Source organism: Exophiala viscosa (assembly GCF_022695815.1).
Source record: "Exophiala viscosa unplaced genomic scaffold EDD37scaffold_12, whole genome shotgun sequence".
Lineage (NCBI taxonomy): Eukaryota > Fungi > Ascomycota > Eurotiomycetes > Chaetothyriales > Herpotrichiellaceae > Exophiala > Exophiala viscosa.
The window spans coordinates 70,985-95,973 of record NW_026944364.1 but is presented as its reverse complement, the minus strand read 5'-3'; the positions used below and the strand labels follow the sequence as shown (position 1 = coordinate 95,973).

Here is a 24,989-nt window from a genome sequence, read left to right as displayed (position 1 = left end):
GTAGACTGAGTTGTGAAATCGTCATGTTGTGGTCGATTTCTCTCGTACTCATGTGCGCCAAAAGCACCTGCACCAACGCCAGCGGCAGCTAAACCAGCATCGCGGCTGGTGTGGTGGTGACGATCCGAGTCATCTACAGCCTCACTCGTGCCACCGATAGGAGGGTTGATAGGCGAAGGAGAGTTGATGCCTGCAGGATACGCGGTGGTAGGGATGCTTTCTTTGCGGTAGTGAGAAGACGAGCCCCTTGATTGAGTAGGACCGCCGTAGGAGTCGCGACCTGCAGAGGAGGTTGATTGGCCGGAATAGGCTGATGGTCCTGATTGTGTAGGGGCAGTGTAAGAGTCAACGCCAGTAGTGGTTGTCGGCTGAGATTGAGTGTCTGACACAACATCCGGCTGATTTCTTTCACCTGCTCTCGAAGTTGCAGCACCGGCGCCGCCAGCTGCACTACCAAGTCCTACAGCTCCTAAAATTTTGCCGAAAGTTCCTGACTTGCTTGTCTCATCGGTTGCAGTGGTGGAGTCGACTGATCGATCACCAGTAGAAGAAGTGTTTGTCACGTCCGAGTCTCCAACGGTTAGAGCATCATAAAAGCGGAATGGCTTTCCTGATGTTCCACTTCCAGAATTTCCGACAGCTGCATCTTGTGTGCCAGAAGCACTGAATGGTTCTCTTGACGATCCATACCCAGCACCTCTGGAGGTAGCAGTTTCGCCGCCAGTTATGCCGTATGGCTCTCTGGACGAACCATACCCAGCATCTCTAGAAGTAGCAGTTTCGCTGCCAGTTGTGCCGAATGGCTCCTTTGTTGTTTCATAGCCAGCAGTATCAACTTGTGTGCCAGTGGTGCCGTATTGCTCTCTGGATGTGTCGTATCCAGTACCCTCAGTGGTGGAAGTTTCGCCGCCACTTGTGCCGAACGGCTCCCCTGATGTTTCATATCCAGCAGTTCCATCTTGTGTGCCAGTGGTGCTGAATGGCTCTCTGGATGTTCCATAGCCGGCTCCAGCAGTATCATCTTGTGTGCCACTTGTGCCGAACGGTTCTCTTGAAGTCCCATATCCACCACTTCCAGCAGCTGCAGACGAATCTCCGCGCGTGGATTTGGCGGTCATAGAATCATCTTTGGGAAATGCGCCTGGAATTTGCGAAGCTAATACAGGTCAGTAAGTTGCATCAACCTCATCAAGATGTGCTAGTCCATACCAATTGGGTCCAAGTCTTTGAAAGCCAAGGTGGCAGCCGTCTCTGCTGATCCGGCCGGCACTCCAGTGTTTGCTTGATATGTGTGCTCGGGCATCCTGTACGTGGTAGGATCGGTTGAGCTTGGGTCGATGACGCTGCCTACAGTATCCCCCTTCGGTAGATGGTGCTTGCGGTAGGTGGATGTCTCGCTAATAGCAACAGTACCAAGTTCTTCGTCAGAGGTAGGTCCAGTGGGTTGCCTCGCGTCTGTGCCTGAGAGGTATGAGTGTGATGCAAAGAGTGATGAGACAATTGCAGTTGGGCTCAAATGAACATACCTTGAAGATAGCCAGACGAAGTAGGTTCACTCTGATCGTCCTTGTGAAAGTGTGAACCTTGGCCAGTCAGTCTGGCAGATGTATTGGTCTTGTTAGGTTCTTCAGCCGCTTCCTTGTTACTATTTCCATGCAAGTTGGTTAGTGCTTCTCGTGGATCACTTTAGACTTTCATCATTACTCACAGTAGAGATTTGATCTTGTCCATACTCGTTCCTGCCTACTTCAAACTGGAGGAATTAGAGACGCGAGTCGGTAAGAAGAAGAATGTCGCATATGAAAGAGACTCCCTTTCAAAAACACAATTCGAGATGAGGACACGGTGAAGCTCAGGATGCTTGCACCATTGTGTTCGACGTTGCGTCATAAATTTTGGTTGCACGTCCTACATCAAACGCCAAATGACCTTGAATCAAGGCAAAGCTACGGAGTACGGTCACAGACCTCGGTGCATGGTACGTCAATCTTGCGGGTAAAAAGCCACATAAGGCGGGGAGATCATGATGCCCAATTCGCCCAATACACAGATTTCAGCCACTGGGAAAAGTGAAGCCTTTCTTTTGTGGTGGGGTAAAGCATTGAAGTTGTGCAAAGATTCATTGTTGACTTCTGCTGAGATTTGACCGCTGGTCAGTTCTCCAGCTTTTAAGTAATACTGATGAAGTCATCGTCCAAGCCCAAATGTTACCATAAGAGAGTCTCCTTGATATGTATGGTCAGCTTCATAGCGCCAACCCACAAACATGTTCGCTAAAACCTGGCAAGCTGCACATCATTGCCCGCTTTTTCAGCCTTCTGGAGAAAACCATGCCCCAAAAGCAACGCAACCTACTCCGCAAGGACTAACATAACGAGGTTTGAACGAACTCTCTGCCACGCGTTCTTTAACACTATTACTGTGTATTTAGCCTCGCAAAAGACCGGACTGAAGATTCACTGGCAACCTTGGAACTTGGAAGATCGTGATATGATGACGACATCTGCTCACCATAACTCACGTGACAGCAACGTCATGTGATTCTGCTATACACGTGACCAAGAGCTGGGCCGAGTCAATGCCGAAGCAAATTGTCTCGTGGCGAGACTGGTGGATTGCTTTGCCACGCACTGCCACCGGAAGTACCTGGTACTCGTACCTCTGTTGCCTCATCGAGACTTTCATTACTAGTCACGCTACCAACGGCTGTCTAGAGCAGGATAAGACCGCTGTATGGCAAGGATGGGTATCGACAACGTTTTCCTTATCTCTGAGTACTGGACTAGCATGTGCTTTCCGAGTTTAAGAAGGTAAAGGAGGTGAAAACACCTGGTGTACACATGGGCACGGGTCGCTTATCAGAAGAACACGGTGCTCCACGGGTCTTTTATTTAGCCTATCTACGGATCAATGCAGCTCGGTCGGGCATCTGCGAGATCACCCGATTTTGTAGGACGCACGCTGAGGCCAGGGTGATCTTACAGGTCAACATGCCACGCTTGACTTTTGGACGGCCAGGCCGCCCCCAATGCAAGGAACATGCAAGCTGCCACACAAGCAGCCAGTCACGGTCGATATCGGGGGCGAGACCCCTGGCCGAACGTTTTCTAGAAGGTGACACTCACGTTCCTTTTGACTTAACACGAGGTGCAGATCGCATGTGCCCTGACAAGCAGGTACATCTCTTTTGACCATTTGTTGAGTCTTGCATGCCTCATATATTGCTTGATGCAGGCGTCCCTGGTATCTCCGTAACCCCAATTTATGACGGTAAGTTACATATGTGGACAACACTGGAGAACGGAGAAATTGAAAGGAGAAAGAAATAAAAGGAATAGTGAGGTAGCATAGGAGGATCAAGAGCCCACCAGAAAGTTGGCTGGTTGCCCAATTGGGTTTCCCGTCATACTCCGCCGCTCGGAGCACAGGCCTAGAAGGGGCTGGGCAGCCTATGGGAGGCACAAGGGCGGAATCGCCGGATACCTCCAGGCTTATTCTCAGCTGCTTCTGGCCTGTCAAGTTCATCTCTTTGCCTCCTATGGATCCTGCATGTTACAACTTCTGAACACTTGCGATAAAGACGATGTTTGGAAGTGGATACACAATCACGCATATCTTGTGTTGCACTCACACAACGACCGTCTTATCCCAGACTTCGACGCCAGGTTTGTCCACTGTCCCCCGGGCCCCCACTGTCTTTGTATCCAGACCCAGAGCACCCTCTGTCCACTGCTTCGTCACTCTCCAGTCTGTGGTTGCCAACCGAACTGATATGCCGGTGGCCACCCGTTCCCCATATCTGCGCTGATTTAGGATGGATATCCTTCCGTGAAACCCTCCCTGTCTTCTTCTCTGTATCAAACCTATGTGACACGACCATTGCCATACGACAAACAACGAAGCAAACAACCACCGACACCCATACGCACGGACGACCTCGAAGATAAGCCACTTCAGGTCTCCTATGCTGTATATCGAACATCGCCGGACGACATCCGCGCTCAATTCAACCACTATCCGATAACACTTCAAAAGCCTCAGCAAGATGGGTCTACGAATCAAATTACGGAAGACGTTCTCCTCCTCCTCGACGAAAAAGAGCAGCTTCCCAGAGTGCTCGCCTACGGGTGAAAAATACTACACCGACCGCACCGACATCGAATACTATAAACCCAATGAGATTCCCAAATCCAAATACAAAGGCAAAATCGACCCGGAGCACGCAGCCAGCCTTGCCGCCTTCTCCCTCGCCGACGCCTTCTCAACTGCCAAAAAACGCAGTTCCGCAGCCTTATCCGGCACATTCTCACCTAGAGGCACAAACGCTCAGAGCCGAGCAGCTAGCCGGATCGCCAGCCGAGCCCCCAGCAGACGACCCTCGTTCGACATTCACCGATCGAACTTGAGGACTGAAGCCCATACGGACAGCAGCATCAGCAGCTCAGGCAGCGCGAGCATTTCCGCCAGCACAGCTCTAGATATCGAGACTGCAAGCAGTATGCTTCTTCCACCCTATCTTGCATTTCCTGTCGCTAATATATACCTTTCTAGCATCGATATCCGACCACACCACCGCCGTGGCATCCGCCCCTGCCGAGCTCAACATGAAACTTGTTCAGCACGACAGCGGCATCGGCATGGAGATTCCCGACATCATGCTGTCAAAGCAAATGACCGTCCACGACACGCCATTCACCGTCGAGGAACTCGAACAAGCCATGACTCGCGCTTCATTAAAACCCAAAATCTTTGCCGAAGAAGACGAATATCAGATGCCGTCGCGGCGGCGCGCAGCTATCGCTTGAAGAAAGACACTTTATACTTATACCGTTTAAACAAGACTTCGCCATCTGTATAACCAAAGATTCGAAAAACTATCAACCCATGACCTGACAAGTGTGTTGGATCAGGGGGGATGAGGGCAACGACTATCAAGACATTTCTGTGAGGGGAACCATTATTTTGTGATGAAGCATTCTTTAGCATTCGGGGACTGGAGTTTTTGTGATCCCCGGACGGGACGTCTGAGTGGAGGATCGGCAGGGTATAGATCCTGATACGGGTTTAGAGAAAAACTACAATGCTGGCTGGATGGGCTACCGGCAGCAACGGCTTGGACTGGAACAAGACTTATGATATACGGATACACTGGCAGCGTAGATGGCATATGCTATCCCTCAGTGGTGGGCTGAATCAACCACAGCTTTTTCTCTACACGTTACCTGTTTACTATCTTCTCCGCCCTATGGCGTTGCTGGTTCTTGATCTATCACACCTTTCAGCCTTGTACCTAGAGTCATCTCGTCCCCATGTCCTCGCTTCGTTCCCCACTGCTCGGAGAAACGCTCGCTCAAACGCTCGTCCGGAGCAAGAAGCATGAGACGCTTGCATAAGCGTATAGGGCGCAGGGTTCCATCGTCTCGAGCACGGGCCTGACGGTGATTGCTCTTTTCTTGTCGGCCAAACGTCGTGAACAGTACTCCTTCTGCAAAAGGCCATGGTTCAGCCACTGACTATTGCTAGGAGGTGATGCCAACCTTTTGTGAGACACGGCACCCGAGGTCTTGATGCGACTGCCTCACTGCATGTCCAGCATGCACCACCGCAATGATGGGCACGGGTTGCACTCTCTCTTGCTTCGAGCCGGATTCCCTCTTCCATGGTAGAAAGTAACTCGGCCACTTTCGACGCTTTGCGGTAGGTCCTTTTTCTGGGAATTCACAAGTGCGATTCCGCGGACTGATCACCGGCGCCACCGGCAGACGGCTGGACGCAAAGCCAACAAGCTCAATCGTCGGTATGCGTAACTGCCATATCCAGAACCTCCAGTCTTCCTTTGCCTTTGGTTTCGGCGGAACATAATTCTCCCAGTGCCTTGAAGGCACCTGGTTCGACGAATCCGATTACTTCCCAGTCGTCACCGAGAACCTCCTGGCTCTCGATCTGCTCAACGTACGACAATATCCTGTCTTTGATAGTGCCTGTGCTCTTGCTCTGGTCGCCTTCAGTACCGTCTTCTGTGCTGGCAGCTTTCGACTTGGTAGCCTGTTTTGCGATACTTGTCGGGCACGTGATTCGTAGCCTCATCCTGGCTCGCATGACAGGAATGGGTTGCCAGGCGATGAGAGCCCGAATGGCCTCCAGTGCTTGCTGCTTGACTGACTTGGTCGTCACCACTCCCGTCCACATTGGCATGTCACTCTTCTTTGCTTTCGTGGTCCCTGAGGAGTCGTTGTCGTCGTCGGTCATCGGTGTTGCTTGGCCGCTCGTCTCGCTGGATCCTTTGGGCGCTGCGGCACCTTTCCTAACTCCTTCGCCCAAATTCAATTTGCCTAATTTGTGCCCGAGCGAGTCTTGTGGTGGCGCATGACCGCCTTGTTTGGTCAGGACGTCCAGACCTTTCTTGATCATGCCTGTTGTGTATACTCTTTTCGTCTGAGGGTCAACGAGTCTCTGAGCGACTTCTTCCACAATCTCTTTTTCCATTCTGTCCAGAAGTTCCTTCCGTTCGTTGGCGTTGACTTGGATCTCTCCCTTCTTCAAGATCTCTTCAATGATTGCGTCCTTCCATGACTTTTCGGGGTCCCCTTCATCTGCCGACTTGCCCTTTCCCTTCTTGCCGCCTTTGCCGCCTGACTTCCCCCCGTGCGACGGCTCCGAGGTCTGCGAAGTAGGCGGCCAGGCTTTTACCAGCTCGGAATTGGGTGCGGTCTCGCCTTTCGTGGCGTTGAGAAAAATGGTAGGGATTTGCAGGACATTGTCGAGGTCGGTTTCCGTTCCTGACCGGTACTCTAGTAGTTTGTTCTTGTAGCATGCAAGTTCAAATCGTTTCTTGCCCTTCTTGTACCGCACGAGAGAAACGTTGGTCAGTTTGATTTGGTTTGCGGGCTGCTGGATCATAGGCATGATGATCGTAACAGAATGCTGGTGTAGCTCTGGTCAAACGACTGCTTGAACATCGATTCAGGAGAGTTGATACGTCTGTCCCGAGATATAGCATTTGACGGACGAGACCTTCTTGACTCACCGACCGTGACGCAGCCTGAGGAAGATGACTGGTACTTACGTGGAAGGCAATTCAGTGGTCAAATGCTGACTAACTCCTTTTGGAGAAATGGGTTTGGCCCTCGTGGCCCGACTTTTTGGTGCGGAGAAGTTTTTGGATCGCGGCGCCGCAGACAGACGCAGGACGCGATGTTCACCAGACATCAACTGTCCACATCACCTCAGCGCCCCTGCTGTTTCCACATATCACCATACACAGACGAGGCCGCTCCAGGATATGTGGGCATCCGGAACTCATATACGCACCTTGAGCGTCCACAAAACGCCATACGTCTGCCCAGCATGCCATCGCCACCTGCGGCGTCAATTCCCAACTCTTCTGCAACGAAAGACTGACGATGCCACTGGCACAATCAGTGGCAATGTCGCTAGGGGACGACGCAGACCATCGTACAGCGCAAGACCTCTGAGTAGTACGGGCATATCGCGAAGTCAAGCACAAACATCTCAGAGTCCTGCCACTTCCGATCCACGGCACAACTCTATACCTGACGTCCTGGGTCCGACCTCCAAACAGAAATCCACACAGAACTCTGTTATTCGTGATCACCTTCGAGCATGGAGCCTGCAAAATCAGAGAAACCAGGCTGAAAATGCTGAAGCACAATACAACACTTCGGCGAGGCTATCTACATTACCACAATCCCTATTCATCGAAGAGACACCATATGATGAGCCTGAATCAGGAGGGGAACTTGATGAGTCCGAGGAAGGTACTTGGGGGGACTTTGCGAATTTTGTAAACCCAGGCGATCTGTTTTATTTCCGTTCCCGCATGGTTAAAGGTCGCCCGCAGTTTGGTGTCTTTTTAGCCATGGTGGGGTTTCAGTATCAAATATTTCTCGAGGATGGACGGTGGATTGTGGAGGACAGGGTCGACGTAGCAGTGTGTCCAGTCTTCCGAAATTTCGCATCTGCTGCGGAGGTTGAGTCCATCAAAAAGCATCTTCCGGTGAAGCAACTGGAAAAAACAAAGGATGGCCATGCTCTCAAAGTACTCAGGCATTTCGCTGATGATGTGCCTCATGCCGCCGCGGCTGATGTGAAGCAAAGGCTTGAAAAGCTTCGCGACGATGTGAATGGCTTCCGTCGAGACAACCTTCCAATCTTGGACACCATCTACGAACAGATTGCACATGACGACAAGTATGTCTACGTCTCTTACGACGATATCTTCCGAACCCTGTTTGGTCTTGGCCGAGATCAACTTCCCTATGCCGCCCAAGTCTCGGTGTTTCTCGCGCTGAACAAGCGGCCGGACACCATACAGCCCGCCTGTCGCCTAAAAGACGCCGAGGCTTTCACGTTTTTGCCTCGGAGGTTAGTAAGGGGCAACGAGACAGTTTGTGGGTGGGCGCGACAGTATCAAGAATCTGCTGCTGAGGCTGCACTTGGGAAGAATGTCTCGCATGACCTTGAACGGAATCCGTTAAGCGCTTTTGTCGACAAAGCCAGACGTCTGATACTCAAAAGTCGGGCTTTGCGTTCTCCCACGACAACGGGCATTCTTGGACCTAGCTCGATTCAGTCCATGTCAAATGGCAAGATCGCCACGAAAGAAACCGGAGTAGACTTCTCTGAGCAGGACAAGATAATCCTCGAATTCCTCTGGGACTGTTACGTTCGTGAACCCTGGCCTGCACTGAAGAATCGCAACCATTCGATCGGTTCTCTTATCTTACGAGCTATCGGTGCATATCCCAAGTTACGACTCGAACGCAAAATTGGCAGCCTCCTTCTACAAGAGATGGGGGTCCTTGCTCCGTGGGCAAATCCAGTCTATCACAACATCGGCTACCAAATCCCTGGAAGCAGGGCCGCTCCTGAACTCGACGACATCTGCGCCGAGTCCGACAGAGCATGTGATGAGCTTGGACTTACGAAGAACCCTCACCACGAACTGCTCGAAGACTCAATGGCCTCTCTACGACATGACCTTGGAGACATGCCCATCTTCTGTGTAGATGGCGAATCGACGCGGATCAGGGATGATGCTTACTCCCTCGAAGCCAACAACGACAAACCTGGAACGTATTGGATACATGTTCATGTTGCGCATCCTTCCGCCTTCATAGGCCCCGAACACATTTTTTCGAAAAGGGCGAACCACCTGGGCGCGACCCTCTACATCCCTTCTTATTTTCCAATGGTGCCAGAAGGTTTCGGAAAGGCTATGAGCCTCCGCGCAGGCGCACCATCACTCACGGTCAGTACTTTGCTGACAGAAGATGGCGAGGTCAGGGACATTAAGCTTCGACCAACGACGATTCATAATGTTATTCGCCTCCAACCTGCCGCGGCGGAAGCCGTGCTGGGGCGATCTCAGCCAGAAAGCGCTTATCTCTATCTCGGTCAGAAGGCTGGCACGACCTTGCCTTTCGAAGAGCCAGTACCAGAAGCACAACTTGAGACAGCTCGGAAGCATCAGCAAACACTTCAAAAACTTCACAAGCTTTTATTGGCTCGCAGCCGAGCACGACGCAGAGAGATAACTGAGCATGCCACCTTTCCACTCACCATATACCCTGCCTCTGTTCGCGTTGACCATGTGCAGCAAGATGATGCTCCTGATCGATTGTTTCGGAGTTACCATTCCCTGGGCGATCCAGCCATCAAATACTCCAGTCTACGTCACGAAAAGACATTCAGGATTTCAGAGCGCGAGGAATTCGAAGGCCTGACGGGTTTGACCATGGTTCTGGCGGGCGAGTCCGCGGGAAAGTGGTTCGCCGCTCGAGGTATTCCTGTCTGCTTTACGGGTGCGATACCTCAGCCCGGTTATCCTTTATCCGTGCTCAATAGGATGTCCCAGAACGAAATCAAGCAATTCCCCCTTCAGCTGAGCTTATCTGAACCAATACCGCACATATACTTGGATAGTACGGCATATGTGCGGTTCACAAGTCCACTTCGACGATGCACAGATCTGCTTGCACACTGGCAAGCCGACGCTTACTTGCGAGCCGAAGCGCAACATCTTGTCGCGCCTGGAGAGCGTGCGGACAGTATTGAGCTGGCTTTTACGAAAGAGACGGTGGACAAGTACATCGTGCAGCAAGAGGAAGTGCAACGACGAGCCGTGCTCGAAATTGGAGCGGTCGACAGGCAAACTTGGCTCCTGCGTGCGCTCTTCCGTGCTTTTCACTTCAACGAGGCACAGCTACCGGAGACTTGGGATCTAAGGATTCAGAGGCGAAGTGATAGGGTTATACGCGATGGCGACACTGGCCTACTCGGGCGCCTTCTGCCGTTTGATGCGCCGGCCAGGGTGTTGGAGACTGCAGAAGGCTGGGAGAAAAGCGCGACCCACGCTTCATATTTGCCTGTCAGGCTTGAACTGGTCGACCTGGCTCAGAAAGTTGTCTTTTGCAAAGCAGTCGGGCCTGCGAGCCTTACACCTAACTTCACAGATCCTATTCGTGTTATCGGCTATTCTGGTACGCAAGGAAACGCATCGTCATGACGATTGAACCTGTACTGTCCTTACTGGGATACTTGAACAAGTGGAACCCGCCTGATCTCGGCGTTTGAAGCGACAGACGACAAGTAGACTTGTCCAGTTCGCATCACCTCAACGTCAAATCCATGGTGTCTGCGGCAAGGCAGTCAACAATTATAGGCCGAGAAATCGCCAATACCCATAGTCAGCGTATTTACTATAGCTTTTCCCAGCCAGGGAGATTGCATCTCCGTGTATCAAGTAGACCCTGTCGACTTCTTCACCACCCACCTAAGCGCCCAGAACGGAAGTCCAATCTCAGCCTTCTCAGGTCGTACAGGAACAAGAACAGGGATATTCGGAAGGCTCTACCGGCACCTGGATCTACTCCTGCAATCGAGACATACTACTGTATAGAGGTACGTCAACCAGGCTTAAACCTGCCTCGTCAACACTCGTCCTTGGGTGGATGACTTGCTTCAGCCAGCTAAGGCGCTAGTCGGGGGGATCTGCTTCCCGTGACAAATATGCATTGCTTGACAGAAGTTTGGGCTCCTCCTCTCAGCGCAAACATTTGCCGTACATCCGTATGTGGCCTTGGACAATGACGTTTCTGACAGTCATCTAGGGGGTTTCGCAATGCATAGTGATGCGAGAAGACCTCATAGCAGAGGAGACTGTTTATGAAACGCTGTACATGTCATTTTGGTCCAGAAGTCTATCATACGAACAGGAAAATGGATTGCGTGGGCCTGAACTGATGTCTTCCCTGAGATCTACACAGCAAGTGCGGGCGTTGGACGGCCCATTCCGAGTCTCCGTCGCGAGGTCAAAGCCTACGATGCAAACAAGTCCGTGCACTATGCGGTGTGCCTCTAACTGTCCTTAACTTGACGCCACAAACCTACAAAATACAAACCAGAGCCGGTCCGTTGAAAGCTACTTGTACAATACCAGTCCCTGTTATGAACGCGCACATTGTTGCTGGATTGGCACAACCATCTGTGACTATTGTGATGCATGTTGGGGGCCGATCCCTATGTGCGATGCTAGCCTGGTTTTCCGTGAGACAAGCAAGGGTTGTCCTATTTGTTGTACGTACACCCGACCACACCTCTGGGACGCCAAGTCATTCCTTTCCACCGGGGGAGAGAGACCCCTGGCATCCAGCCCGGGCATGCCGGAGTGGGCGAGCGAATTCGAAACCATTGTGTGCATGAAAAAGTTTGCCTGCTAATAATGACGAGTCCTCAGTGCATATGGGTCGAGATCGGTGACAGCTACCACCACTAGTACTGTGCATGGTTTTGTTTCAGCTTGAGGCAGACTCTGGGAGGCCCATTTCCTCCATCGTGCGCAGATGTTGTCATATCACTACGACCTGTTGTGATTACTGGTGCGGTGATATCTCCGGGGACTCACACCTGACCTGATCAGCGCCAGTCGACCAACAAACCAGGCATCTTAAACCTGCCGGAAGGCCCAGCAAACGCCAGCCGTTTCCGCCTGGGCGCCGCTAGCTAAGCGAATCTCTATCCTCAATTAGGCGTGAAGGGTGGCCTGCTTAGGTTAAGGGAACGATTAGGGACGTGCCTTCCTTCTCGATCCTCTTAAGGTTGTTCAATAAGCCCCCCCATTGTGCAGGGTCTCCTCATCAGCGGTGAAAGGCACAAGGGGCAGATTCTGCAAGAAGAGCCAGAACAAGGATTTGATTGCGCTGGTCCATCATGTCACTATCATTTGACATCTGCAAGACCCAAGGCCGGCGTCCTGTCAGTGTCGGAGAGCCCTGAGTTGGCGCATATAGTCGCATTTTTCAGGTCCCCGCAATCCCTCCCAGCATGCCTGGGTTCTCTTGTGAACCCAAGATGACTGGTCGAGGCTGGGGAGACGACTTGATCCTTCGACCTAAAGTGGCTTGGGCGCTGTGTTAGTCAGTCTACGATCTTAACCACAGTCCGCTTTGCTGGCACAGGTGGCACTTGCAGAGGCCGCAGGGCAAGATCTGACTGCGATCTCGTCTATCGTTGCTTCGAAAATGGTTTCCGGCCTGTCACGCACAAACGCTCAATCCTTGTCGAACCCCGCCTTGCAGCATCGACCTCATTTCCAGTCGAGACCCTTCTGGCAGCCCAGCTCCAGTCTCTAAGTTAGGTATTTGGAACGATCGACCCCAGAGCAACCACTGAAACTCATCCATCTGCAATGATTTACCTGCACCTGCCTTACTTTGGTCTCATGAGGCCATAAACCTCGGGGATTGACACGATGAACACTCGTGGCCTGCCAGTATCGTGCGCAGCCCGTGGAGATGCACACGCGCAAGATCTGTTCCTTTTCAAATTATCCTTGCAGCAGGTGTTTGAATCCTGGTCGTCGCGTTGTGATCTATAATTTCCCGGGGGACCGATTGCCGTATTTTCGCTTAGCTGGCAGCCAGGCTGGCAACCCCGGTCGACATGATGGAATTCAGCCCAGTTTTTAAAGCACAGATCTGTGGCGAACGTACACCGTACAATTTTCTAAGATCAACCAGTCAACCCTAGTTGACCAGGCGCTCTCGGGGCGCAAGATATGGCCCTGAATAGACTTCCATCGTCTTAGGTCCTGTCCTTCGTGGCTAAAGCTGCCTCTTGTGCCCCAGGTCATCCTGTTATCCTTTCGCCGGGTCAAACGTCGTGGAGCTTGCGACCGATCTGAATGGACATGGTTGCTTCGATTGGCGTCACGGATAGCTGCGGCAGTGGGGTTTGCATCCTCCAGTCCTCGCCTATCGATGCCTTCCCAGAGCCCCCCTTTGCAAGCCTCCCTTGGGACCTTTCTACTCTGCTGTTTTCGCTCTGTCCCGGAGGAACAGATTCAGATGAACCGCATTCCCGATTGGTACGCTTGGCCAACAACTATCCTGGTCAGCTTTAGACACCAACGCTAAAATGCCAAATCAAGCCTCTCCACCATCTGTTCCTCCACCTTCAATTGGCATCTTCATGCCTTGTAGACCGATGAAGCACTTATTTCGTGCATCTGGCTGTCAAACTACGCCGATACTCATCTCACATCCTCGCCACCAACGGACCTTATTACGTTGCCCACATTTGCTACGACATCTTGCGATTTGCTTTTACTACGATCGCGGCTTCATCTTCAGCGACTCCTAAGCAGGATTAAGAGTTTGACGCACTGTGGCTTTTGTGCGCATGGTTCGGTTGATCATTAACGTCTTTACGACCTGTGGCTATACTGTGTTTCTTACGTCGGCCATTTCTGTCGTTGAATAGGGTCATTGCTTTCTGTGCCTCTGTGTATTGTACCCTGGTGGCTTCTCGAAAACATCTGGATTTCCATTACGCCTGGTGTACATATCCGGGGCCGGGTGAAGCCAATCGTTGCACAAACCATGAGATTGGCACATCAAAATGACAACACCACCGACGCGGTCGTCACAAGGTGGTAATATGTCCAAGACTGCCAAAAGACGAGCGAATTCATGCATACCTTGTCGCATGAGCAAGTCGAGAGTACTATCAACCTGTTCCACATGTCCGCGCATCTCATTCTGACGGAAATTGTAGTGCTCTGGTGGAATCCCTTGTTTGACATGTCAAAAGAAGCGACAGAAACCTCGGTGCTATTACCAGAGTCCTTTCGCGAGAGATGGCGAGGACGGTGAAGTGTGTACACCATGCTGTCCTTCATTCTGCCTGGCTGACTAGATATGGCAGCGTCTTCAAGCTAGCTCTGTCGAAGCAGATCAGAACGACGATTACAACAGTAACAGTCAAAACGACCAGAGTTCTGATGGTGAAACCGATGATGGCGATGGCGAACGACTTCTTATCGGGCCCTCTGAGACCTTCTTCGGCGACTTCTCACTGGCACGTAGCGTGGAAGAGGTACATTCGGAGCGGCTCCTCGCTCACTTGACTCCAACTAATTGTGCTATAGTTCAGAATGGTTGCATTCAGGCAGGACCGAGTGAGAGAGCTCATCGAACCGTTACAGACCAGCCAGCTCTTCATATCTCATTTTGAGGAAGAAGAGCGTCCACTACCAGGCGACCTGACAGACTCTACATCATTGTTGAAGACCGTGGGACCACGTTCTTTCGTCACAGCGGACATCGATAGGGTGCTAGCCCGACCTCTTCGCCGTCTGTATCTCAAGTACCTGTCCACTAGACAACTCCTTGAGGCAGGAAACGTCATTCAAGCCTGGACGGTAATGCCTACGTTGGTGCGCGAGGCTGAGTTACTTGGCTGTGAGCGAGTCTTCTTCTTGGGAGGTATTTCCCTTTAGCTAACGATGCCAGTGGAATCACACAGAGAATCTGACAATGCTGCATCGGGCAATCGAGATGCTGAATCTCGGCGGCGCATCTGGTGGCTACTGATGGACCTTGACAGCCAGCTAAGCTTCATTCTTGGTCGGCGCCCTGTTACCGTCCCATTTCGGGATGGTGTGAGGCCCTCCTTGAAAGGGGTACAAGCGGAGGAGAGGACCTTGCGGCAGAATTTGCAGGAATTCTCATCGCTGGCTCTGAAGATCCTGGAATACAATACCTCAAAGACGAGTGAAGACGAAGGTTCTTTCGAAGACCGACTGGAGGCATCCAAACTACATCTGAAGTGGTTGCAAGAACACAAGACAAAGCTGCCGGCACTTCAGCAGGAACACCTGACCGACATACCACTATGGACTGCTATTGCCGATCACCAATTCGAGGTCCAATTGTTGGAGGTACTACTTCATTGTGCCATGGCTCGTACGGTCTTCTCAGAGCAAGGCCTCGATGTCAACGAGAAGTCCACCAAAGGAGGAAGGCCACGGCTTCCGCGCAAACCGAATTCGAAATCCACCCCCAGAGATCTGTTGCAGTCAGTTCGGCAAGTGACCGACATTTTCGACTACATCTATGATCTTGACCCTGCTAAGGCTACTTCCTCATGGCCTCGTTGCTTTGGACTGTACTGCGCCTCACTCATCTTGGGAATTTCTCGACTCCGTCGAGAGAACGAAGTGGAAGCCGACATTGCAAGGGTGGAACGAGTTTTGACCATTTTCCAGGACACCGCTACGAGCTCATCAAGATCTACCATTGCCCCATTGGCAGTATCAACTCTAAGCGAGATCCTTGCGGCGATCAAGGAGAATGAAACGCCACGAAATACCAACAACCAGATCAAGGATGAAGCTGAGTTGCGCGAGACATCAATGAAGCGTGTCGAAAGTCAACAGCCAGCGCCACTGCCTAATAATCTCGGCGATGCCACGACGCCGGTTGAGAGTGGTGGGCTTTCAAAAGCGAAACGTTCAAATCCCTCTGCGTTTCAGGATGAGTCCCGCCCGGAGAAACGGCCAAGGTACAATGAAGTGCAAGCAGCACCCGACGTATCCTCTCAAGTACATCCGCACCACTGGCAACAAGGGCCTGGGCAGCCGTATGCGCAATCGATAGCGGAGTACAGCAACATGGGATCAGCATCTTTCCATGATCCGTCGACACAGGGAAGCTTCGACCAGCACTCTTTCACTACCAGTGCCACAGCCTCTTTTAACGCAGAAGACCAGAATCAGTATCAAAACGCTGGATATCCCTCAAGTCACCCACATTATCCCCAAGTCGAACGCGTGCCCACCACCCATGTAGGTCCTCCTTTGGTATGGTATCCCCCGCTCTATTGGGGACCAGATCCAGGATTAGATATCGGTACGATGCCTTACCAATGGTTCCAGCAAAAGTCCGACGGTTTTTACAATGGGCCTGTGCCGTGGCCGGAGCAGCAAGCACGACCGGTCAACGAGTCTCACAGTGGGCATGATGCCGGCATGGGGAATTTCGGTGTCCACCCCTTGGTCCAAGGCGACGCCGTACCCATGGATGTTACTGGATCTTTTAACTCTGCCGCTCAAACACCCACAAACCCGAATCAAGGCCTGCCGCAGCATGAAGCGCATTTCTATAATACAATCGCGGAACCTCATCCCCATGCAGATCACCCTGTCAGTTCTCCCATTCTGGGCGATCAGTCAGTCCATAAGGACGAAGCATTTGGTCACCCAGATGGGTATATGCGCCGTCGAAGTGTCGCTGACATCAGGCAGCAGCAAAACGCTACCTGGAGGACAGAGGCGCAAGCTGACTACACCAACGGCAACAAATTCAATAGTGGCCAGAGGGTCACTACCGACAGGCCTCCGACGCCGCCCCAGGAGACGCTGCTGTCGCCGATGACTGAGGCTGGACTACAATCACGTCGCAACTCGGCTACACCGAGAGAGCTTGCGCAGGCAATTGCTCCAGGTCCTACAGGTCAGCATTTTGAGCAACCACCAAGGGAGCCGGCACAAATGCCTGGGCATCCTATGGACGGCGAGAACGTCTCTATGTCACGCAGACAGTCTGCGGCCAATATTCACAACGTCCCAATGGGGAACATTCAACCGCAAGGCCAGGCCATGACCGAGCCAACCAGAGACAAAGCAGGGCAGCAGCAAGGGTGGCAATTTTCGATACCATATGCCGGACCATACCCTCTTCAGGAGCCCCGATTGCCAAGGGGACCAGTGATTTACGATCCGAATGAGTATATGGCATATGAACAACAATTTCACCACCTCCTTCAGCCGCAACACGTTGTCTCGACTGGGCCTTATACTGGAGCCCCGGGAGGACAGCAATGGTGGCCACGATGAGTCCTCGAACATAGACACACAAGTCATGATGTCCCTAACTAGATACGCCTGTATGATGTGACGACCAAGGGAAAGGAATTCTGAGGCAGGCAGGCAGGCAAAGCCGTGTCATGCCATGTATTATTAGCTATATGATATGAGGTTGTCCAGCAAGCGTATTATACCACAGTCTAGACGATGGAGGAACGAAATGTTGTCGTCGTCAGTATTTATCTGAATTAGAAACTTGAAGAGTGAAGCATGTTTGATGGATTCTTGTTTCCCCTGGTTGCCGCGCGTAGTATCCGCGATGCCCACCAGAATAATGGGAACATTCGCAATCTATCAATCTGCCACCATAAAAAGACAAACTGGCTGCTGGGTAGAGAGATCTCCGTTTTCGTCTCTTTTCTCCCTCAAACGGACAGCCTCGTTGATTATTTGCACTCTATAAAGAACCTCTTTGGCAGACAACAGTCATGTAACCGTCCCAATGTATCCTCCACTGGACTATTTCGAGCACCGTCGAGCCTGGTAAGTTGAATATGCCGGCCCCCATTTACTGCATCCGGCATGCATCCGGCATGCAAAGGCACACGAGCACATAGAGGGATCCAGATTCTAACACCAACGTTCTACTTCAGCGTGATCAAGCAGCGCCAGCGCGATGCTCGTTTCGAATCCCTCCCAGACTCTTACAAAGGCCCCTTGACCTCCAAACAACGGTCCATCCTCAACGCGCCCATTGCCTCGCTTGTGGGCGACGTACACAATGGCACACTCTCCCCGATCGACATCCTCCGCACCTATGGCAAGACCGCAGCTATCGCCCAAGAACGCACGAACTGCGTGACCGAACTCCTCCTCCCCGAAGCCGAGTCATGGGCCAAAGGCGGTGACGTGAATCTACAAGGTTCGCTCGCCGGCATTCCCGTATCGCTCAAGGACAGTATCGCAGTCGCAGGCTTTGACGTGTCAGTAGGATACTCACGGCACGTCTTCAAGCCATACCAAGAAGATGGGATTATGGTCAAGCTGCTCAAGCGAGCAGGCGCGATCCCACACGTCAAGACAGCTCTGCCCATAACTTTATTGTCTTTCGAATCGACAAACGACCTCTGGGGCGTGGCCAAAAACCCGCACAACCCAAAATACTCGCCTGGCGGCAGCACAGGCGGTGAAGGCGCGCTACTCGCCCTGAATGGGTCGCGCATAGGAATAGGCTCAGACGTCGCAGGCTCCGTACGAGCACCCGCCGCATGGTCCGGCATCAACTCCCTGCGCTGCAGTACGGGCCGCTGGCCCAAGATGGGCATGAACACATCCATGCCAGGCCAAGAGGGCATCCCATCTGTCTTCTCGCCCATGGCCCGCACGCTCGACGACCTCACATACTTCACCAAGTCATTCATCCAGATGAAACCATGGGAAGTGGACTACACAGTCCACCCTCTCCCCTGGCGGCAGGAAGTGTACGCCGCCGCCGCGAGCTCCAACAAGCTACGCGTAGGCCTCATGACTACCGACGGCGTAGTACAGCCCTCCCCAGCAATCGCTAGAGGTTTATACACCACGGCCGACGCCTTGAGGTCCGCGGGCCACGAAGTCGTCGAGATTCCCGTCTCCAAGTTCCCACCCACCGCAACACCCCTGCAGGGCCTACAAATCGCTTCAGTCCTGCTCTGTGCCGACGGCGGCAAAACATACAAATCCTTCTTCAGGACCGGCGAATGGAATGACCGCGGCGCCGCCCAAATCGCCTTCTACATGTCCCTCCCAAAACCCATAAAATACCTCTGGTACCTGTGGACGCAGTATGTTAAACGCGACACAGTCTGGGCAAGCTTACTGCGGTACTTCCACCCGCTCAGCGCCGCTGAGAACTGGACATGGGTCGCCAAACGCGAGTCCTTCCGGTCAACCTGGTTCGACTGGTGGGAAAAGCCAGCCCAGAACTTCGACTTCATATTGTGTCCTGGCAATGCGACACCCGCATTGCCTCATGGCGCGATGCACGACGCCGTCTCCAGCTGCGGATATACATTCCTGTGGAACCTACTTGATTATACTGCGGGTATTGTCCCCGTGACTAAAGTCGACGCGCACAAGGATCGGCTGAACAACACGTTCCGCGCGGCGAATGGCGTCGAGCGCGGCGCGTATAAACACTACGACAGCGTTAAGATGGCGGGCCTGCCTTGCGCGGTGCAGGTTGTGGGCCGTCGGCTGACCGAGGAGAAAGTCCTGGGGTACATGAAGGTCGTGGAGGACACTCTAAGAGATGCAGGTACGGTCTACGAGCACCTTGATGTCGAAGCGTTGCCGGAACTACACGATATTGAGAAGCAGGAGAGCAAAGTCCCTGTTGAGCCTGAGAAGATTTGGTAGTGGGAGAGTATTTCGTGCGGATGGCATGGCAGACATGACCTTATCACCAGGGGGTTATTCTGCACGAACACGAACACGACTGGCTTGACGGGGACTGAGCACTGGTGTTGATGATTGCAAGAGCATCTGGAAGGTGACTTGGTTGAATATACCTGCTCCCGGCCGAGGACCGACACCTACTAGTAGAGCGTATACATACACCTGTTCTCAAAGATATGATCATCATATTTGCATTGTACACTACCTGTAACTCTCATCGTATCTTGTGTGCAAGCTCTGTAGGCACCCTGACTCAACATCCACACAGTACCTATCTGTGTCCCGAACTTTTTGCCTGCCCATCCCATTCCAGAATTATGCTCCCTCACTCAATACTTACACTGAAACCAAACCTAGACGCCATGCTATTGTATGTATACCACAGAGAACATTCCCCCAAATCTTTCGTGTCCATCGCCTCTTGATGCACCAAATATATTAAAATGTAGCTCTCGTCTTCAGGAAATGCCTCCGAATGATGCTCTCTTTGTGAACCTATCAGCTTCAAATAAAATTCGTAGTCGTCGTCTCTGATTTATGCCCAGGCCACAGAGATTAGTAACCAGGTCGGCCCATAACCTCCGCTGTGCTACCCTCATATTCTGGTGTTGTGGGATTATAATGGATGCTGTCGCTAGCTTTGTGCTGGTGAACAAAGCCCATACCTGAAGGCCGGTCGTTTCGTATATTTGCCCCATGTACAGGACCCAGCGCCGAGCCAGAGTGTCGAAGTCTAGTGATGTAGGATGACTGAGCGGGCGGGTTCTCCTCACCATCGCGAATCACACTGGAGGCCGTCGACTCAGCTCCGGTCGAGTATCTCTGCGTTCTGGCTACTGAAGGTTGAGTAGTGGTGAACGGAATGCGACTGGCACTTAGGCTTTGTGTATGGCCCTTGTGATCTGGGAATTTCGAGGGGCCTGCTAGAGACGCTCTCGACCGCTGTGGCACTTCCATATCCGAGCCTGATTGTCTCCGCGAACTCTTTCGTGGTATAGCTGGCACGGCTGGAATTTGGAGCTCGTCTGGCCGAGGTCTGTTGTTGCGAGACTTTCGTGATACTTCGGATCCAATCCTGCTTGGCAGCTCGATTCCACCAACTGAATCGATGAGGGGAAGAGAAGGTGGCTGTGATGGGACGGGGCTAATAGGTTCATCTTCCTCCTCAGATTCCAGGGAAGAAACATCGTCGTATACGCCCCCTCTTGCGCCCTTCCTTCGTGAAACAGGCGAGACGACTCTTGGATGGTCATGATCAGGGCGGCTGTTGTCGACCTGCTGTTGCTCATCATGATATGGTTCTGGCTCCTGGGTTTCGACTTCAGGGGTAGGCGGGAATAAACCCGGCGGTGGGGCGCGAGCGCTGCGGACGACTTCAAACCCTTTCGTCTTTTCCTTAGTCTTGCCGCCCATAATGCCTTTGAACCAACCTCTGGCCGTCGAGACGGGTCCGGTAGGGTCAGCTGGACCAGTCTTCAATTTCCTTGTTCCGCTTGACAGCGCTGCACCACGGACACCATAATAGAAGTCGACCTCTCTTACGGCATAATCGGTTTTCGACCTTGGCCCTTCGATCACGACATCCTCGAATCCTTCTTCCTGAGGCTGCAGAGGGGTCGATGTCCCTTCACCTGCATCGTCGTCCACCATTCTCTCGTCTGGCACCATGCTTTTACTTGTGACTGATGCATCGGGAGGTGCATCGTTGCCAGACAATTGGTCCATGGTATTTCTGCGTGGCGGTCTGTAGTAAGGGTCTTTTGTCTCAGCCTTGTGAAGGCCGACAATGCCACCCAGTGAAGTGCTGCCACTCAACCTGTTGGTAAGGCGCCTCGATGCTCTGTTAGATCGTTCAGGCGTCGTCTGGCCCAAAGCTCCGTCAAGATTCTGACTCAGCCTGTGAGAGCTCCTTCCACTGTCCAGCAATGCGCCAGATGCTGCTGACACACTACGAGATCGAGTTTTGGCCATTTGAAGAGTCTTCTGATCACTGTCCATAGCGGTCAACATGGCAGTATTGGAAGCCATGCTGTGACGTGAAGCTTGATCTCTGGCCCGCGGCATCCGACGGGACAACTGTCGCATGCCGAACACCTTGTTCAACCCACCTCTTGTGGCGCCTCCAGTGTCATGATCACGCCCACCTGCACCGGCCATCCGAGCAATGACCTCGATCAGCGTTTGGACCGCATTGAGGAAGAAGCCGAAAACAAGTGTGCAGGCATGAATAACAAGGATAGCATATCCTATCCAGCCCCGGGTTGCCGACTCCACAGCCAGTGATGGAACAAAGGCGATTGACAATAGGATCGTAATGAGTCGGATTACGGCGAAACATGTGTGATAGATGTTCATTGACGTAGCTGATGGGTAAGGCCGAAAAGCGTTGAGCGTCAAGATCATTACCATCTCGCAGATGGCAAGGAGAACAAGTTGTGCAACTCCAGATGGCTGGACAGCTCCAATAGCGATGCCCCGAAGAAAGTTGACTAGCAGTGGAATCAAAGCGAAGGTGGCTGCGTCATCGCAATAAGTGTTGTATAATGGACCGTATGTAAGGACAGTCAGCAAGTCATCGAAGAGGAATGAGCGTGGTCTTGTCCGGGCAAACAAAAGCATGAGCCGTACGGAGAAGGCAACAATCACCACCAGCGAGACTGCTGCTAATGCAACCGAGTATGATGGTCCGCGAGTCGCAATTAGCAGCTGGTAGAAGGACAAAGCAGTCCAGGGCAAGAGAAAGTAGTTGAGAGCGAGGCGCACAACGTTGCCAATGGTGAAAGGCCCATTTTTGGATCTGAGGTCTTCGGCGGACTCTCTTGCGAAATGTCGATATCCCCAACGTGCGGCAAAACCCAGCTGGGACAAGATTATCACACCCGCAACAAGGACAACCAGCCAGACTATCATGTCCGCCCAAATGTCTCTATCGGAGGTCATGCCCACAAGTTGACTCATGTTGTCAAGTCCATACTTGGTGCCGTTCCGATATTCATAAATGCCGTCAACCAGACTTTGGGTCCCATTTCCTTCGCTGACGAAGCTTTCGTTGAACATGAGCGATGACCAACTGACACGACTTACGGCGGGTTGAAAGAAGCCAGGATAATTGAGGCTTAGACTGCCAGTAAGCACAACAAATTGGATATATTGTAAGCAATCACCGAATCCAGGCGTGACCAGACGCAAGAGGTCTTCATCACGGCCAAAATTGCTGCTCCAGTGGAATAGATCGGTCGAACCCCAAGGACTCCAGACGGAAGCAGCAATCGTTGCAACGCCGACCACGATCAAGACTGCGAGAGGCAGATATCGCAAAAGACCTTTGAGATATCCACCCAAGTCCGGAGTGATGGACGCCGTGACACAGCCGTAATACTGGCCACTAGCGTCGCCTGACTGGATCCGAAGAGTAGCTTGAATTGAGGCAAAAGCGTAGCTCGACTCCATGTCATGCGCTACCGAGAACGCGGGCAACTGGCTGAGTTCACTCGCATTGACGTAGAATGCCGGAGCCAGAGGACATTCTTCTTGGACCACGGACTCGCAAAACCTGCTTGGATCAGCATTCCAAGGAGTGTAACTGAGAAAATTGTATCGAGCGAACAAAGTCGTATATTTGTTGTTGGACTCGCTCACATCGGGGATTTTGCCGAAAGTATCATTTGTATTCTTCCACGAGGGATCATCCGGTGCCGGATAGGTCTGAGTGGTCGCCTGTCCAGAGACATTGCCGTATACAGTGACGTTGAGTTTGTGGTAGGTCGATGTAGTATTGAAGATGGCTGATACATTGAGTGGGGTGAATTGAAGTAGTCGTGGACTTGAGTTGGTGATACTCTTATCCAAACAATTTTGGAACTTGACGTAGGCCGCTTCGGTGAAGGACGTGAAGCATAGTGACAGTAGTAGAACGATGACTATTGGGCTTTTCTGAAGCCTTAGGTATCGTTTCCAGGTTGTTGGAGACTTCTTGTGTTTCTTCCCATCCTGCTCCCAGAGAGTTCCCAACACTTCATCTTGACTGCGCATCGTCTCTGATGTGCTATGAATATCCCTCCTAACCGTCAATGGTGACCCTAGAAGTAGTGTGGCATCGTTTCGCAGGACACAATCGAGTTCGCTCGTCAAGGTGAACGATTGAGACAACGCCGCAATGAAAAGTCGTCTTTGCAGGAGGTGGAGTGACGTCTTTGGATGTCTTATCTCAAATTGACTGTAGTCGAGAACCCCGACTGGCGGACACGAACACGATACGGCCCGGAATGTGTCGAGTAGGGCACAGCAGTGCTGCAATGAAACAGGTGCCAATGTCGGGGATCTTTTCTCGAGATGAGGTTCGGACCACGCGATTATCGATTGGTAAAGGCGGATGAGTGTTCAGAGCCGGGTAAATGGCCAACGTTACAAGTCTTCTAAAATCTCGTACGAAAAGATTCCAAAGAAACAACTGAAGCAACGAGTGACGAAGAAGGTCAGCAGAAGAAGAAATGGCCCTGATTGAAAGAGGATGATGGAAGGGTTGAAGCGAGAACTCTTAGACCTGGAGACGGGCGCAGGGAAGCATCAGCATTAGTGTGCTTTTTACAACATACAAATGGAGTTAGATAGACGCTTAAAAGGTGAGTTTTTGGGGTTGGGGGGAAACGCTTCTTGCAGTGGTGTATGACTTTCTTTCCCAGGGATCGGGATCATCGGTTACCTACCAGCAGGTTTGTTCGTTCTTGTTTCCACTCGTACGAGGTTTGTAAGAGTATTCGTAGACTGGGTGACTGGCCACTATTACAACCCTCAATGTTCACTGACCCAATAGACGCCTGTATTGTTATTTTCTTTTAGAGACGATCATTGTCATGCTGATCGTGATGCATCTGTCATGTCAGTCACGCTGGCCGACGGTGGGCTTTTTAAGGCTTTAAAGTGTGGCGATCTCCCCTTAGTGATTGTCTAGAAACACTTTAGTCCTGTCTAGTTACTATTTCTGGACACCCATGGGATGCTTTTTTCCTCTCGCCTCCAGGAGGAGGATGCGGCTGTATCGGTCGCAGAATGATGGAATCCCACCCATTCCCATTCATTATAAATAAGCGAGCAACACGCACCGAACCCTTTCAAGCGAAGTGCTTCTCTCCTCTCCTTTTCGATCCGGCTTGCGGGTCTTGTTGTTGTTCACTGTGCGACATAATGTGCCAACACGTGTACCTATCCACCACCACTTGCATAAATGTTTTGGTGCCTCGCGTCGGATCCATCACCAACGAGACCAATTGAGGATGACGGTCCTCGGTAATGCATCCCTGTCACCCCTCATACATGAATCCTGTATCACTTCTCCGGGCTCCCTCAAGGTTCGGTCCTCAAACACTGTGTTCCGGCGAGACGCAGA

At 52.0% G+C, this 24,989-nt stretch overlaps 6 protein-coding genes across 6 annotated transcripts; 4 read left to right on the top strand and 2 right to left on the bottom strand.

Moving 5' to 3' along the window:
* Positions 1-4,045: 4,045 nt before the first annotated feature.
* On the top strand, positions 4,046-4,805 carry EDD37DRAFT_653545 (uncharacterized protein; the record flags this gene model as incomplete). Its single annotated transcript, XM_062818588.1, has 2 exons — positions 4,046-4,496; positions 4,552-4,805. The coding sequence occupies 2 exons, from the start codon at positions 4,046-4,048 to the stop codon at positions 4,803-4,805; spliced, it is 705 nt and encodes a 234-aa protein (XP_062666364.1).
* Positions 4,806-5,583: 778 nt separating this feature from the next.
* Positions 5,584-7,010, bottom strand: EDD37DRAFT_152600 (SBDS protein C-terminal domain-containing protein). Its single transcript, XM_062809675.1, has one exon. The coding sequence runs from the start codon at positions 6,904-6,906 to the stop codon at positions 5,788-5,790; it is 1,119 nt and encodes a 372-aa protein (XP_062666363.1). The 5' UTR covers positions 6,907-7,010; the 3' UTR covers positions 5,584-5,787.
* Positions 7,011-7,155: 145 nt separating this feature from the next.
* Positions 7,156-10,882, top strand: EDD37DRAFT_640217 (mitochondrial exoribonuclease Cyt-4). The gene has a single exon (XM_062817222.1). It carries the CDS (start codon positions 7,283-7,285, stop codon positions 10,526-10,528), a length of 3,246 nt encoding a protein of 1,081 aa, XP_062666362.1. The 5' UTR covers positions 7,156-7,282; the 3' UTR covers positions 10,529-10,882.
* Positions 10,883-14,158: 3,276 nt separating this feature from the next.
* On the top strand, positions 14,159-17,197 carry EDD37DRAFT_653542 (uncharacterized protein; the record flags this gene model as incomplete). The annotated part of the gene is made up of 4 exons (XM_062818587.1): positions 14,159-14,170; positions 14,227-14,397; positions 14,450-14,762; positions 14,814-17,197. The coding sequence occupies 4 exons, from the start codon at positions 14,159-14,161 to the stop codon at positions 17,195-17,197; spliced, it is 2,880 nt and encodes a 959-aa protein (XP_062666361.1).
* A 273-nt stretch (positions 17,198-17,470) lies between these two features.
* Positions 17,471-19,777, top strand: EDD37DRAFT_640203 (amidase signature domain-containing protein). Its single transcript, XM_062817221.1, has 2 exons — positions 17,471-17,710; positions 17,821-19,777. The coding sequence occupies exons 1-2, from the start codon at positions 17,670-17,672 to the stop codon at positions 19,562-19,564; spliced, it is 1,785 nt and encodes a 594-aa protein (XP_062666360.1). The 5' UTR covers positions 17,471-17,669; the 3' UTR covers positions 19,565-19,777.
* A 381-nt stretch (positions 19,778-20,158) lies between these two features.
* EDD37DRAFT_653540 (uncharacterized protein) lies at positions 20,159-23,635 on the bottom strand (the record flags this gene model as incomplete). Its single annotated transcript, XM_062818586.1, has 1 exon — positions 20,159-23,635. One exon carries the CDS (start codon positions 23,633-23,635, stop codon positions 20,159-20,161), a length of 3,477 nt encoding a protein of 1,158 aa, XP_062666359.1.
* Positions 23,636-24,989: the final 1,354 nt, after the last annotated feature.